General features: G+C 42.6%; 1 protein-coding gene and 1 long non-coding RNA gene across 6 annotated transcripts in view; one reads left to right on the forward strand and one right to left on the reverse strand.

Annotated features, from left to right (window-relative positions):
- The window catches only part of LOC118452335, a 13,449-nt gene extending 925 nt beyond the window's left edge, over positions 1-12,524 (forward strand). The window contains exons 2-6 of one of the 5 annotated variants that reach the window (XR_004842086.1): positions 377-545; positions 7,476-7,618; positions 7,889-8,765; positions 8,872-9,048; positions 11,231-12,523. This is a non-coding gene — a long non-coding RNA (uncharacterized LOC118452335). Of the gene's footprint in view, positions 1-376; positions 546-7,475; positions 7,619-7,888; positions 9,049-11,230 lie in introns of all 5 variants that reach the window. The other 4 variants (XR_004842087.1, XR_004842089.1, XR_004842085.1 and 1 more) reach the window with 4 other exon arrangements.
- CAPZA1 (capping actin protein of muscle Z-line subunit alpha 1) lies at positions 1,003-7,947 on the reverse strand. Its single transcript, XM_035894879.1, has 9 exons — positions 7,862-7,947; positions 7,547-7,598; positions 6,633-6,696; positions 5,178-5,384; positions 4,680-4,759; positions 4,163-4,241; positions 3,593-3,664; positions 2,904-2,966; positions 1,003-2,354 (listed from the first exon to the last, which is right to left on the reverse strand). Exons 3-9 carry the CDS (start codon positions 6,675-6,677, stop codon positions 2,214-2,216), a joined length of 687 nt encoding a protein of 228 aa, XP_035750772.1. The 5' UTR covers positions 6,678-6,696; positions 7,547-7,598; positions 7,862-7,947; the 3' UTR covers positions 1,003-2,213.
- Positions 12,525-12,582: the final 58 nt, after the last annotated feature.

Here is a 12,582-nt window from a genome sequence, read left to right on the forward strand (position 1 = left end):
AGCGTGCGAGGGTGTGGGATGGCTGGAATAGTTGGGCCTGCTGGAGAGAAGGCTGGGGGGGGAGAAGGGCCAGGAGGCTGGCAGGGAACGAGCTGGCCGAAAGGATGATTAGCTAAAGATTTGGAGGACAAAGAGACAGGAACGGCCTTAAGGTTGGAACAAGTGGTGATGAACTACTTGCAGTGAAACTCAGCCCGGAGCTGGGGAAGGCTAGCCTTGAGGCAGATAAAAGCTCTGTTGTGTGCACAGCCTTATCTTGGGCCCCCGCTTCAGCCTCACATTCTTGGAATTGCTGCCAGTGCTTGTCTGGATGGGACCACAGCCACAGGCCACTGCACCTTAGGTGCTTGTCCACATAACCTTTCATCTCCCCCAGGCGCTGCGGGCAGGGAGGAAACCCTTTCTACAAACACTGGCTGGCAGCAGCGCTGCCCTTGAGCGGCTCTGCCCAGCTGCACACAAATCCTCCAGAGCCCTGCTCTGCCCAGTGCCCCCGCCGTGGGACGCGTCCAGCAGAGATTCGCAAGCCGAGCAGGAGAGGTGAGGTAGGTGTTACAGCAAGGCGCAGATGATGAGCAGAGCAACCTCCTTGGCTACGTTTTCCCCGGGGTTAGGTGCCTCCCTAGAGCTGTGTGACTTCCGATCTGAGAGTTCTTAGACCTCCAGTTCCCTGGTCTGAGCACCAGGACGGGAGCATCACCTGTGGGTCTGTAAGCAACACCACCCCTGCCTTCAGGCCGTTACCTTCATCAGGAGCTAACGGGGGCGAGACAACGAAAGAACAGACACAAATGGCTTTAAAACAAAGACCGGTGTATTTCTACTGTTCGATACAGAGGATGCCGGTAGGACGAATGGTCAGGCTCAACAGCAAATACAAATATATCTTATTTAGACAGAATTTCTCACAAGGGATAGACACGCTTACTTTGTGGTTTTACTGTGCGAAACCTGAAGCATCATGCATGGGCAGCCCCATCCCAACCCTCCCAACCCCCCTCTGTGTATTTAAAAACAGGAAGACACGAGCCAGTTTAAAAACCAGAACCTTCAAGAAGGCCCAGTGATAACCGAGTGCAAACAAAGCCAAGTGAGTTCACCCAAGGGGCTTCACCTTGCAGTGAATCCATGGTCCAAGTCCTGGCTGCGAAAGGCGTACGCAAGCCCCTTCAATCCCCCCTTAAGAGAAACTGGTAGGACTGCTCTGTTGGATTTTACAGAAAAACAAAGGAAGGCAGAGCAAGCACTTGAGAGCAATGGAGAGACTGATTCCAACATCCCCTTCAAGTACGACAAGGAACTGGCCACAACTGAGACAAAACGGAAAGGGTTTTTCTCTCACTTTGGTGCAAGTTTATTTATTTTGTACACTATCCATCCATACACCTGTGATACAAATGCTAAGAACCTGCCACAAAGCGTTAAAGCACAACATACCGATTATTCTGTAGACATTTGCACCTTTAATCACTGTCCAGCCTACATGGGGCAGCAGTGATTCAACACAGGAACTTGCAGTTCTGTAAAAATGCAGATGTCAGTAACCGTACGTACATGAGGGAGGGGAGAGCAAAAATGTTCACTTTTAGGGAACGTGGCTCAAATCTTCAGATTAAAAAAAAAATAATAATATATTGTGTCCCTGGAAGAGCTGGCTGCATAGGGATTTCTGCAAAGGACCTTGTAAACTCATTTTATTTAGTAAAATCTAAGCCTGCAGGCTTTCTGCTTTGTGGAGGTCGGTGATGTGGACACATGAGGACTCGCTGTCTCTTGCATTTACTGTATCTTGCAGCATAGCGCCTTGAGCTGTTGGCAGATTCGACAAACTTACTGGAGTACCTGGAGTGCTGTACACGGGTGAAGGGAATGCTCTGCACCCTCAGCTGTATTTATAGTAGGGCTTTTCCAGCTAGGAAGTTTTCCAACCAGTACAATCAGTGACTGAAAACAGCTATTAATGCTGAACCATGGATGTGGCTTAATTAAAATGACCTATCGGTAAATGCAGTCACAAGAGGAAGTTTATGCGGCAGGAAACACAAAACACAAAGAGGACACTATTCGTTCCGCAGTTCTCTCTGAGGCTAGAAAACCTGTTAACTTTGAAAGCCCTAGAAAAACGCTGCACTGGTTTAGAAACCATCTACTTGGCATAGGACCACATTTGTTTTTTTGCACACAAACATCTTGTAAATCTCCTTATTTCTGCGTTAAGCATTCTGCATCTCTTTGCCAATCTTGTAGCTGAGGATTTTGTTCCAGTCGATCTTGGTGCGGGTGACAGGCAGCTGCCGGCGTAAGGCTTTGAAAGTGGTGTCTGACATAGTCTGGTAGTTCTCACTGATCGCTGTCTGCAACGGCAAGTCGATTCAGTTACAGCAGTAGTAAGATACTCCAAAAAAGCATGACTCGGTGTTAAAGCCACAAACCCCTTTCTACAAGGTGATGGCATGCTATTAACCCAATTAAGAATGCAGTCACCCGTGTGTCTGCAAGTCAGGGGTTTCTGTTAAACTCCCCTGTGAATACAGCAGCATTTCATTATCTGTCTCCTTGCACACAGGCTGGGACAACGTAAAAAGCTGCCACACACGTTTCCTGTTCAGTATTTTTAACTGTCAGAGGAAAACATTTAGATGCACCCACTCCCCTTTCATGCCTGTTCCAGGCACCATTTGTAACCTTTTAAAAAAACTATGCAGCAAACTTGATTATTAATTACACATAGCCTTAAAACGATATTCTTTAGCAAATACTACTGCCCTTTTCCAAGTAACTCTTACAGTCAATACCAGACTCAGCCAGAAACAGAATTAGAGGCCAATTTTCCATGTTTCCCTTAACTGTAAATGGAGGCTGATATGATTCCATCATATTTATTTAACAATTGCTGATCTTACCTGGTACTCGTTTTCTGCGTTTTCTATTATCTTAATAAATTCCTTGGCTGCCTGGACATCACTCTACAAAGGAGAAAAATACATTTTTATATGTTTAAGAGCAACTTACAAAAGCTACGCAATAGGTTTCTTCTCACAGGACAGGCTGAGTGTAGATGAAGTGGGTAACAGCCGCAGCTTCTGCCTCGTGTTTTTAGCTGGGTCCCTTTCACTCACTATGGACGTCTCGGTGCCGTTCCAGACAGAGGTGTCTATTGGCTGGAGCTGGTGCTCCAAACTGAAACAGGGCTGCACCCTAGTGAGCAAGCGGGAAGTAGACCTTCGTGGTATAGATTAGGGATTTTGTGACCATTGCTCCCTCTACAGGACTTACCTTCCCTCAGGACACGGCTCTTGCTGTTTTGTTTCCCTTGCGTACAGACAGAATGCACATGCTGCCCTCTCTAACTGCAACTCCTAAGATGATGAGCTTTCCAACAGAGACTGTACTTTCCAATACGGTCTAACCTTAAGCAACTGAGAATCTGGGTTTCTTGTGTAACTCTAAATACTACGGCTGCGCTGATGAGTCACTCTAAAATCACATTACTTTATAGGCAAGATGATGTCATCATAGAAGTATATGCTTCATGAGATGTTTAAGAAACAAAATAGTTGCTTTATTGAAAAAAATCTTTTCTCATACTTACTGAAACCTGTACAGAGTCCTGGATATCTTTATGACTAACCAGTTGAACGTTGCCATCTTCATAATAATGAACCTGAACAAAGGGACAAAATGCAGGTTATCATTAACACTCATTTCATAATCCCTAGAGCCCCCAAACGCTACCAGAATGGCACAACAGCATCGTTGTGCCAGTCTTCTCTGCTTACGTGGAGACTAAAAGCAGGATGGATTTTCTAAAAGGTTTCATTCTTTGTCAAGACTGTTCAAGATTATGTTAATGCAGTAAACGCCTAGAGTTGAAATAAGAGCAATTATAAAAGAATTCATGGTATAGGGTTTAGCCCTATAAAGTGAAGCAGACTTGGAGGCATATAGGGTAATGCTATATAATGAACCACAGGCCAGATTGTAGACTATGTCTCAAACACTAGTTTTAAGAATTAATTTCTTGGGTTGTATAGTTTAATAGCACCTTGACTCGAGAAGGACCTCTCGGCTGTATTTCAGCATCTCATGCTGAGTCGAATGCATTAGTGTAGGAGAAGCACAATGCTGCTTCTCCCGTTATTGCCAGAAAAACTTAACTCACCTGGATCTTGAGCACTGCAGCCACTTGAGCTGTTGGTGGTGTGATGGTAAACTTCCACTCTGATCTCCAACGACCATTCCTAAAAACAATCAAAGCATGAAAACTGTATTTCCCAAAAGCTCTAACAACAAAAGGAACAAAATTCACAAGAGCAAGTTGTTTCTGCTGTCATTTTGGCCCATATTACAGTGCCTTACATGGCACAACTAAATCTCTGAAGCGCAGTTGAGTACAGGGCAGCTTCAGCACAGATGAGCTCCAGTGTACTCGTGCTCTGGAATATGCAAGAGGGCATCTCTCTAGCTCTGCTGATGCCCTTCTCTCTGGGTAGGTCACACCGAAGGCTTTGGGAAAGTGCCAAGGGGGCTGCAAGGAAAACAGGCTGCAGAAGGAGAAGCAGAACTTCTTGGGAAGCCCAAGACTACTTGCCCTTCGGACTGCGTCAGAAGACACAGAGGATGGGCTTGTTTGAGAGGACAGCAAAGGAAGAAAATAGACTACGTTGAAATAGTCTTACCAGAAGTTTTTGGGCTGGAACTGGTGGCTCTCAATACAGGCAATAATTGTCTGCTGCCCATCTATAGATTTACCATAAACCTGTATTTAGAAAAAGAGTTAAAAAGGCCCAAGAGCTGAGGAAAGCCAGTCTTAATTTCTGTTCTTGGCAGCACTGTGGAGGCTTGCTATTGCAGTATCTCACTGGGAACGTGTACCACTAATTATATTGTCCAACACCTCCATTTGCATATGTGTGCACATAATGCTTCCTTTTGATTAACTGCAGGAGTTAAGGTGCTTGGCAGTGATGACTACGCAAAATAAGGCCCATATAATATCTTTACCACTGCGTGCATACTAAGATATTTGCATCCTCTTTGGAACCTGTTATTCCAAAGCTAGCAAAAATGCTAACGAGGATAGGGAAGTCAAAGAGCGCTGCCCAGCACAAAGTCCACTCAAGGTACTGACTGACAGGGAGCAATGAAGTTTCAGTGGAACAAGATGGATACTCAACAGTACAGAAGCCATTGGGGTAATGATCTTTCACGTAAGCTCTCAGTGCGCTGTCACAGGCGTCTCTCCATTGTTTTAAAGCTGATTCGGTGTCCTCAGGCTGGGGGTCACTTGCTTCTTTCCTTAAATGATCAAACTTAAAGGAAAGTTTGTTTCTTGGGTCTAAAAATCTGCCGTTGCCCAGATCACCATGTTCTGTGATTAAGACCTGTAAAAAGTTGAAATTAAGATACACTTAGACTGCTGTAAATGTGCTGGTTTGCATTTTTCTCTATTTGAATAGATATCAAAGTTTCAGTAGATTCTTTCATTGAGCTATAATAGCACATAAGGAAACAGTAATAACAAAAATAGGGACTTTCAGTAATAGTTTCAGCTAAGAGTAGTTGTAGTGAGGCTGTAGGTAAACTCTCTGCTCTTCACAGTAATACTGCACTTGGCCTTCTGTCCCAGAAATGGCTGTATTATAATAATGTATATATTTAGCTTAAAGTTGGGCATCCTTACAATACAAACAGGTGGGTTTGCTTTTAAAGTTATTTTTGCTCTTTTCCTTCACCAACTAAAGGAAACTAAGAAATTTACTACTTAATTTACCATTTACTGTCACGTTCCATGTTGCAATAGCTCTCCTGGTCAAGACGGGTATATAGATGTGTCTCCTAATATACACAGACTAAAGCACACAGCAAAGCAGCACTGTACCTTCCTTCTCCTTTGGCTTATTCACCATAATTCTCTGGCTTCCCAAAGACTGACTTTTTTTTTCCCCCCCCAGGTTGTACTGTAACTTTCTCTTGTCAAAGCTATTTCTATGGTCAGCCCCCTTAAAAATATCGGCCTCCCATGAACATATCTGGGACACCAGAAAAGCTAGGTCAGTACTTGGCTCAGAGAACAGAACAGATGGTCAGGCCAGCTTTCTAGCTTCTGCAGGACTTGCTGCTTGTTCTCAAAAAAACCCCACCTGTTTTGCGGGCATAGACTGGATAGTATTAGATTGGTGTAATCAAAGATACAATATGGTTTTTAGGGTAGCTGGGAATGGATTTAAAATTCAGAAAATGAAAAAAAATACTATTAAGAATAATCAGTTGGATTGTCAGTAGGAACTGTAGGCAGGTAGCAGCATAAGGATTTGTAAGTGGGCTTTAAATAAACAGTAATCTTTAATCATTCATACTCTAAGTAGAATTCCAGTGACTTCAGCATGGAGCTTTACTTAAGGAACAATGAATTAGGTACTAGGCAGTATCAGGCAATACTTTCAGAGAACATTTCACCTATGCTTCTTCCATAAGACCAAACGTTTGGCAATATAATGAAGTGTGTGGGAAGGAGGAGAAGTAATAACTTCAGCAGAATGAAACCAGTCAACATCTTGATGAAATGACATTGTTATTGCTTTTGCACAGTGTAGTAATACAAACCTCAAGTGTAACAAGTTTTCTCTTACCTGATCATCATACCCTTCTATCTTCACTGGAGTGAACTGATCCATGTTATACTGTGCAAATGCACTGTTAATAATTAAAAGAACATGAACGTTAGCTGTATATGCACATTTATTTTGACTGAAGGATAAGTACGTGGTGTGATTTATATTATAGAAAACTTCAACTTAATTTGGCAAATAACACACACGTGCACTCTTAAAGGATTTTTCAATATCTTTTATTGACCATAGCTATAAAACCCCAGGTCTAAAGCCAGGTTTATTTAGTGATGACCAGGAAAACACAGAGTTCAAAAGTAGAACAGCAGGCAGCCTGGGGGAAAATGAGCAAGCAAGGCAGAACAGGCACACCCCAGCTACAATTTAGACAGCAGCAAGGTAAACAAATGAGTAGACTAATATTTACAACAATTATCTTAAGTAAAGACCTGCTGATTGACATGTCACCTAGCTTGAAGTGAAGTCTTAGCATCAAAAAGCTTTTATGAATAACCTTTAAGCACCTTCTGATGAGACTGTGCAAGTAAACAAGATGTTTTGAAAGCTTTTTTTTCTCTTTTGAGGGCAGTTCTTTTTCTAAACTTCAGCTAAGGATTGCTCAGTATTTCAGGCTTCACTTGCTTTACCAATCATGCTTCAACAAGGTCAGACACTCCTGCTGCTGCAGAGCTAAACCTTTTGGCAAAGTGCCTTCCTGTCAGTTTTATACAGCCTCTACAGCACAAATTCCAACTTAGGGCTTTTAAAAAGAATCATCCATGCTTTCCATTATGTGTTGTGTTGGGGGGATAAGGAATTGCAGAAGATTGCTCTAAATATAACAAATGGCTTGCTTTGTCACAGAATGATGGGCATAAGGAAACATATGCATCTCCGGTGGCAATTTGACTTGTGTTTGAAATATTAGTACTTACTGTGCTGCTCCTTCCCTGAGAAGATTGTCGTTGTTAAGCAATAACCGGACATCTGGAGAAGAGAGTGTTCAGGTAGGTTTATTGGATTTTTTTGATCAAACGTTTCTGTTTATGCATTTCAATTTCAACTGTACAAATGCAAACATTAAAATTATTAAATAATTTCATTAAGCATATGTAGTCACAGAATGACAGCATGCTGTTCCCTCACCACTTCTTAACCTTAAAAGCAGTATGATGTGACGCAGCCTTAGGCTCTTATAATAGATGAAATTTGAAGAAACCACCACTGATCACTTTTCCTTATTCACTTACCATTGAATACTTCGTTGAATTCTCCAGGGGGTGCATGAGTGATGAATTTTGCAGCTATACGCACCTACAAGGAAGCAAAAACTAATTAAACTAAAGACAAAAGATAACTTACTGAGTTCATACATACTGCAACCTACACTGAAGCAATTCACCAACAAGCCCAACTCTGACAGTGACAGGAAGTGCCAGATTTAGGGAGAAATCTAGGCACACATTGTCAAAATGGAAACAGTCGGTCTTGTAAGACCAGATTTTTTTTCAGTGTGACCAAGCAGAAGAATTCCAAAGGTACTCGAGAAGAATTGCAAACTTCACGTGGGCACCTGTAAAAATGTGAGCTGTTCAACCTGCACAGTACCGACCTATTTAGAGAATATGAATGCTTGCTAGAAGCTCTTCTTGGTGATGTTCTTAAACAATGTTTTTTCCTGATCCTTGCTAGTAATCAGAAACCTAAATGCCAAGGTATAGAAAGAGTAAGAAACTGCTGCAGTGAAAGTGACACTGTAATGAGGTGGTAACCTACAGCACCACCACACAGCGAAGGAGCGTCTGACACACCGTGAGACACCGCCATGCCCTGCGATGCAACTTGCTTGTTGCTGATGAGCGGCTGGAGGAGGTGCCACTGCTTCACAGCAAACAGCGTGTGAAGGATGAGAGGTTGATCCCTCTAGAAATGGAGCAGCAAATCAATTACATCAACTGCCACGGACTGCTTCCAGAGTTAATTATGCCTCACGGACTTTGAAAAGCCACTGACGTGCTCAGAGTGCAGAAGGGGTATGGAGACACAAAGTAAAAAGCTGGGAACTGACAGAGATGAGGGAGGTGATGGAAAATGCCAACGTGAACCAGGGAAGTCAGACAGAGCCTCCAAATGAAACCATCCGAACTTCAGCAGGTGACCTCCCCCCACCCCCTGATCCTCTACTGCTGCCCTGGTCACTTGTAACCCTGTGCAGTAGCCGCTGCCTGTGCCGTGCCGGGTTACTCCTCTTATCTTGTAGTATTTTACTGGAAACTGTACTGTAGCCCAGACACAAAGTGTCGCAGCAGTGGAAGAACTAAGGCATCTGGAACTGTGAGTGGTACCAGAAACAGCTGAAAAGGCCAACTGTAAGGGAAGTACCCAAATGTCTGCAAACTTTAAAGCCGGAAAAGAAAAACCCCTTCTCTTCTAAAAAGTTATAAAACTGCACTGCGTTCTGAAATCCAATATGCATGCCTTGGGTTGTTAGAATTTAGCTGGTCTAAGTATTGATTCTGTGGAAATTAGGAAGAGTTTATGGTTTTCATAATAAAATCTTTTATGGTTTTTACAGGACCAAAGGGAATAGAATAATCTTGGAAGACTTGAAACAGGAAATGTCACCAAATTAAACCTCTCCCTTAGAATAATAAAAAAGTCCCATTTCTTCCAATAAGCACAGCAAGCAAAGCTGTGCAATAAGCCATTCTTGCTCAGCTGGACATTTATTGAAGACAACTGCAGAACAGTGCTCATTACAACTCCGAGTACTTTTTCTACTTTTCATTTTGAGCAGTAAAACAAAGGAGCGTGTCTATACCCAACTACCTCAGCTGAATTATGGCCAGAGCTGGAAATAACTTGCTTCTCTTCAAGTCTTCCTTGTTTTAATTAGAAATTGTTGTTTGTTTTGTTTGTCGCATAACGATTTCAAGCAAGCCATGAAAGGAAATAAACACCTTTCCCAACAAAGGGTATCCTGCCTTATTCCACCAGTATCAAGTAACAACTCTGCCTTAACTGGATTGAGCTACAGATAAAAATAGATCGTTTTCCAAATTAGCATCTATTTAAAAAAATACATATACATTCTTTATGCCTTAAATAATTATGCAATGTAAATGAAAAACTAAAAAGTCTGTAACTGATGTAATTGATACAAAACAATGTCAAACCATTTTCTCCCAGTTTTCTGCTTTTTAGACAAGGTTGGTAAGTATACAGCAATACTACAAATGTAGCTCTATCTGAATATTTCCACTATTTAAAGAACTGTAATTAGGATACGTTGCTGCCATAATCTCGTTAGATCTCACTATCAGAAACGTGGATGGTGATGAAGATAACTTAGCAGTAATTGAGAGGGACACAGCTGCTTTATATCCTCTGTGGACTTTGCTGAGAGCCAGCCCTAAATGGCTGAAAGACTTCTGAAATGACACCATGTGCTTTTCTAGGAAAGCGCAAGTGTAAGCACTAGTACAGGCATATCAGGCTGTGCTAACACGCTTACAAATACGTACCACTTCATGCTGTGATGCCTTCCAGTGGGAGGATTGCACTAGAATACATCCTGCAAATTAACTCCCCAGAGGAACAGATTCCCTTTTATCGGGTGCTTCAACATATGGAAAAATAAGGCCCCTAAAAAGCCACAAGATTTAGTGTCTTATAAATTTATGCAACAATGTTGTAGCTGTAGAATTGTACTGTACGTGGAACCCTCATAAAAGGGACAACTGATTTAACAGGTTGACTTTTAGATCAATGGATTCTCATAAACAGATCCTTGTGAAAAAAAAATCCAAACCAATATTCCAGGACAGATTTTTACAGTCTTCCACAAATTCTTCCACTTGGAAGGATGAACAAAATTAAATCGACACAGAAAGGACTCTGCATTTCCATCAAATGCTATCACAAAACCAGCCACAAACAAAGCAAACACTGTAAGTTAAAAGTGTTCACTTTTATAAAGTATCCCTAGCCCTGCCTTCTTGTGGAGCAATAAAATACAAAGCATTTAAGTCCAGCTATTGAAATCGGGAGTGGAGTGCAGGAAACAGGCTGCAGAGTAATTAATTCTAAATGTCAAGCACTTGAATGGCTGTTCGATTTTAGAGCTGACTTGTTTCAAAGCGGTGTCAGCACAGTGGCAGGATGTTCATTTGCAGAAGCACGAAAATACAACTTTCTGCAAACCGACCTACTTCCTGGCCATCACTGCCATTTCAGGTAGCTCGCGGCATGCTAGCAAAAAGACTTCCCGTTTCTGAAATGGGGAGTGTCTGAGAAGGAAGCTGCTCAACCATGAGTTTAAGCTGGCAAAAGGGCGGCAGAATGAACTTAAGTAGGCAATAAGGTACATTGCAGTAGACCTTAAACTAAAATGAATCCCTTAGCCTACCTAAAATATGCCTGTAGAGAATGACAAAGCGAGGTTTGCGGGGTATGGAATGAATTAATTTTGTTGCTCTATTGGTTTTTGTTTCTTTGCTTTATTTCAAGGCACTGGTGAACTCAGACTTAGAAAAGGAAACATATAAAAGTTCTAAACCTATCCGAATGGTTATAAAATGGATACTACAGTAAATCTTTGCTGCGTGTTTCTTTTTCAGATCTCGCTTAAGATTATCTGTGCTAAACATGGAGTTGCTTTAAATTGAATTGAGGTTGCCTGAGCTGGGACATGAAGTAGAATGTAGGCTCTGATTTCAAGCAAAATCCCTTCTACTCTGCCAAACGAAGTACTTGGGTGCATGCAGCTCTGAAGAGCCTCTTGTTGAAGGACAAATCTTCCCCGCAAGTGCTTTGAAAGAACCGGAGACTTCAGGTGAACACAGCTGGAGGGGGAGAAAAATGCCTCATGACCCCAGGTTCTTGCACCACTGGCTCTCCTTCCCAGACTGAACGGCTAGGCTAGGCGTAGCCTAACTGCAGGGACCCCAGTTCTCCTTCCAGCTCTGTTAGGGACTTGCTAGAACACCATGGGCAATTTACTGCGTTTCCTTCGCTCTCAAACCTGCACCACCATAAAGCCCAACATGATAAAGCCTTACTTTTGTTTTAATTTTCACATCAAATGTAACAATGCCTTTGATTTTAGGAGTTCAAATGAAATTCAACCAAATGACAGAGTAAAATATTTTATACAGGATTGGATAGATTTCAGTAACATGCTAAAGACTGTATGAATTCTGTTCTGGAATACTCACTTCAAACAATGCTCATGTGATCTAAAATATTAACTAAAGGACGAATTGCACCTTTAAAGCTCTATCTGCTTGTTTCACAATGGCTGACTGTAATGAAGCCGAAATTGGCAATTTAAGGGAGAAATGAGAGCAGGCTCCAAGCTCCAGGATCCTTGGAGATCTATGAGCCTTAATGCTCCGCTTCAGAACATTAAAGAACAAAGCAAAAAGCTATGTATAATATTTTTCTGACATAAGGAGGAGTAGCGGTGGATTTGTTAAGTACCGTTTGTAGGTAACTGGTGCCTACAGGCTTGCAGAAAAGGCTACGTGTTAATTTGCTACGTGAAACTTGGTGCTGCTTGTGAGACTGTCCCTCTTCCACATTCCTACGCAAGAGGAACAGTCTGCTCGTCTCTCCATTCCCTAAAATAAATATTGTTCCCTTTGCTTTCGCTTAGTCCCTTCCACACGGTATCCTTTGTAGGATCTACATCAAAGTTACGGTCAGCAGCTGGGGCAAGCAGAAAAGGGGAAAACACGCTCTGAAGGTGTTTGGGAACCGGACAGGTTTCACGGCGCCTTTTACAGACGCCGCTAACTTTGCTGACCTGGGAAAAGAAAGGCGAGGAGCAAAAAGCCCATTTTCACGCGCAAAGACGCGCCGAGGCACCTCGGCTGCACCCGGGCAATAAGGAAACCGAAGCGCGAAGCCTTGCGCTGATACACGACCGCTGGTCCCTGCCCGGAGCCCGCCGGCCTCTCACCCGGGCGGC

Source organism: Egretta garzetta, unplaced genomic scaffold, assembly GCF_000687185.1.
Source record: "Egretta garzetta isolate BGI_Z169 unplaced genomic scaffold, ASM68718v1 scaffold245, whole genome shotgun sequence".
In the NCBI taxonomy this organism is placed as follows: domain Eukaryota; kingdom Metazoa; phylum Chordata; class Aves; order Pelecaniformes; family Ardeidae; genus Egretta; species Egretta garzetta.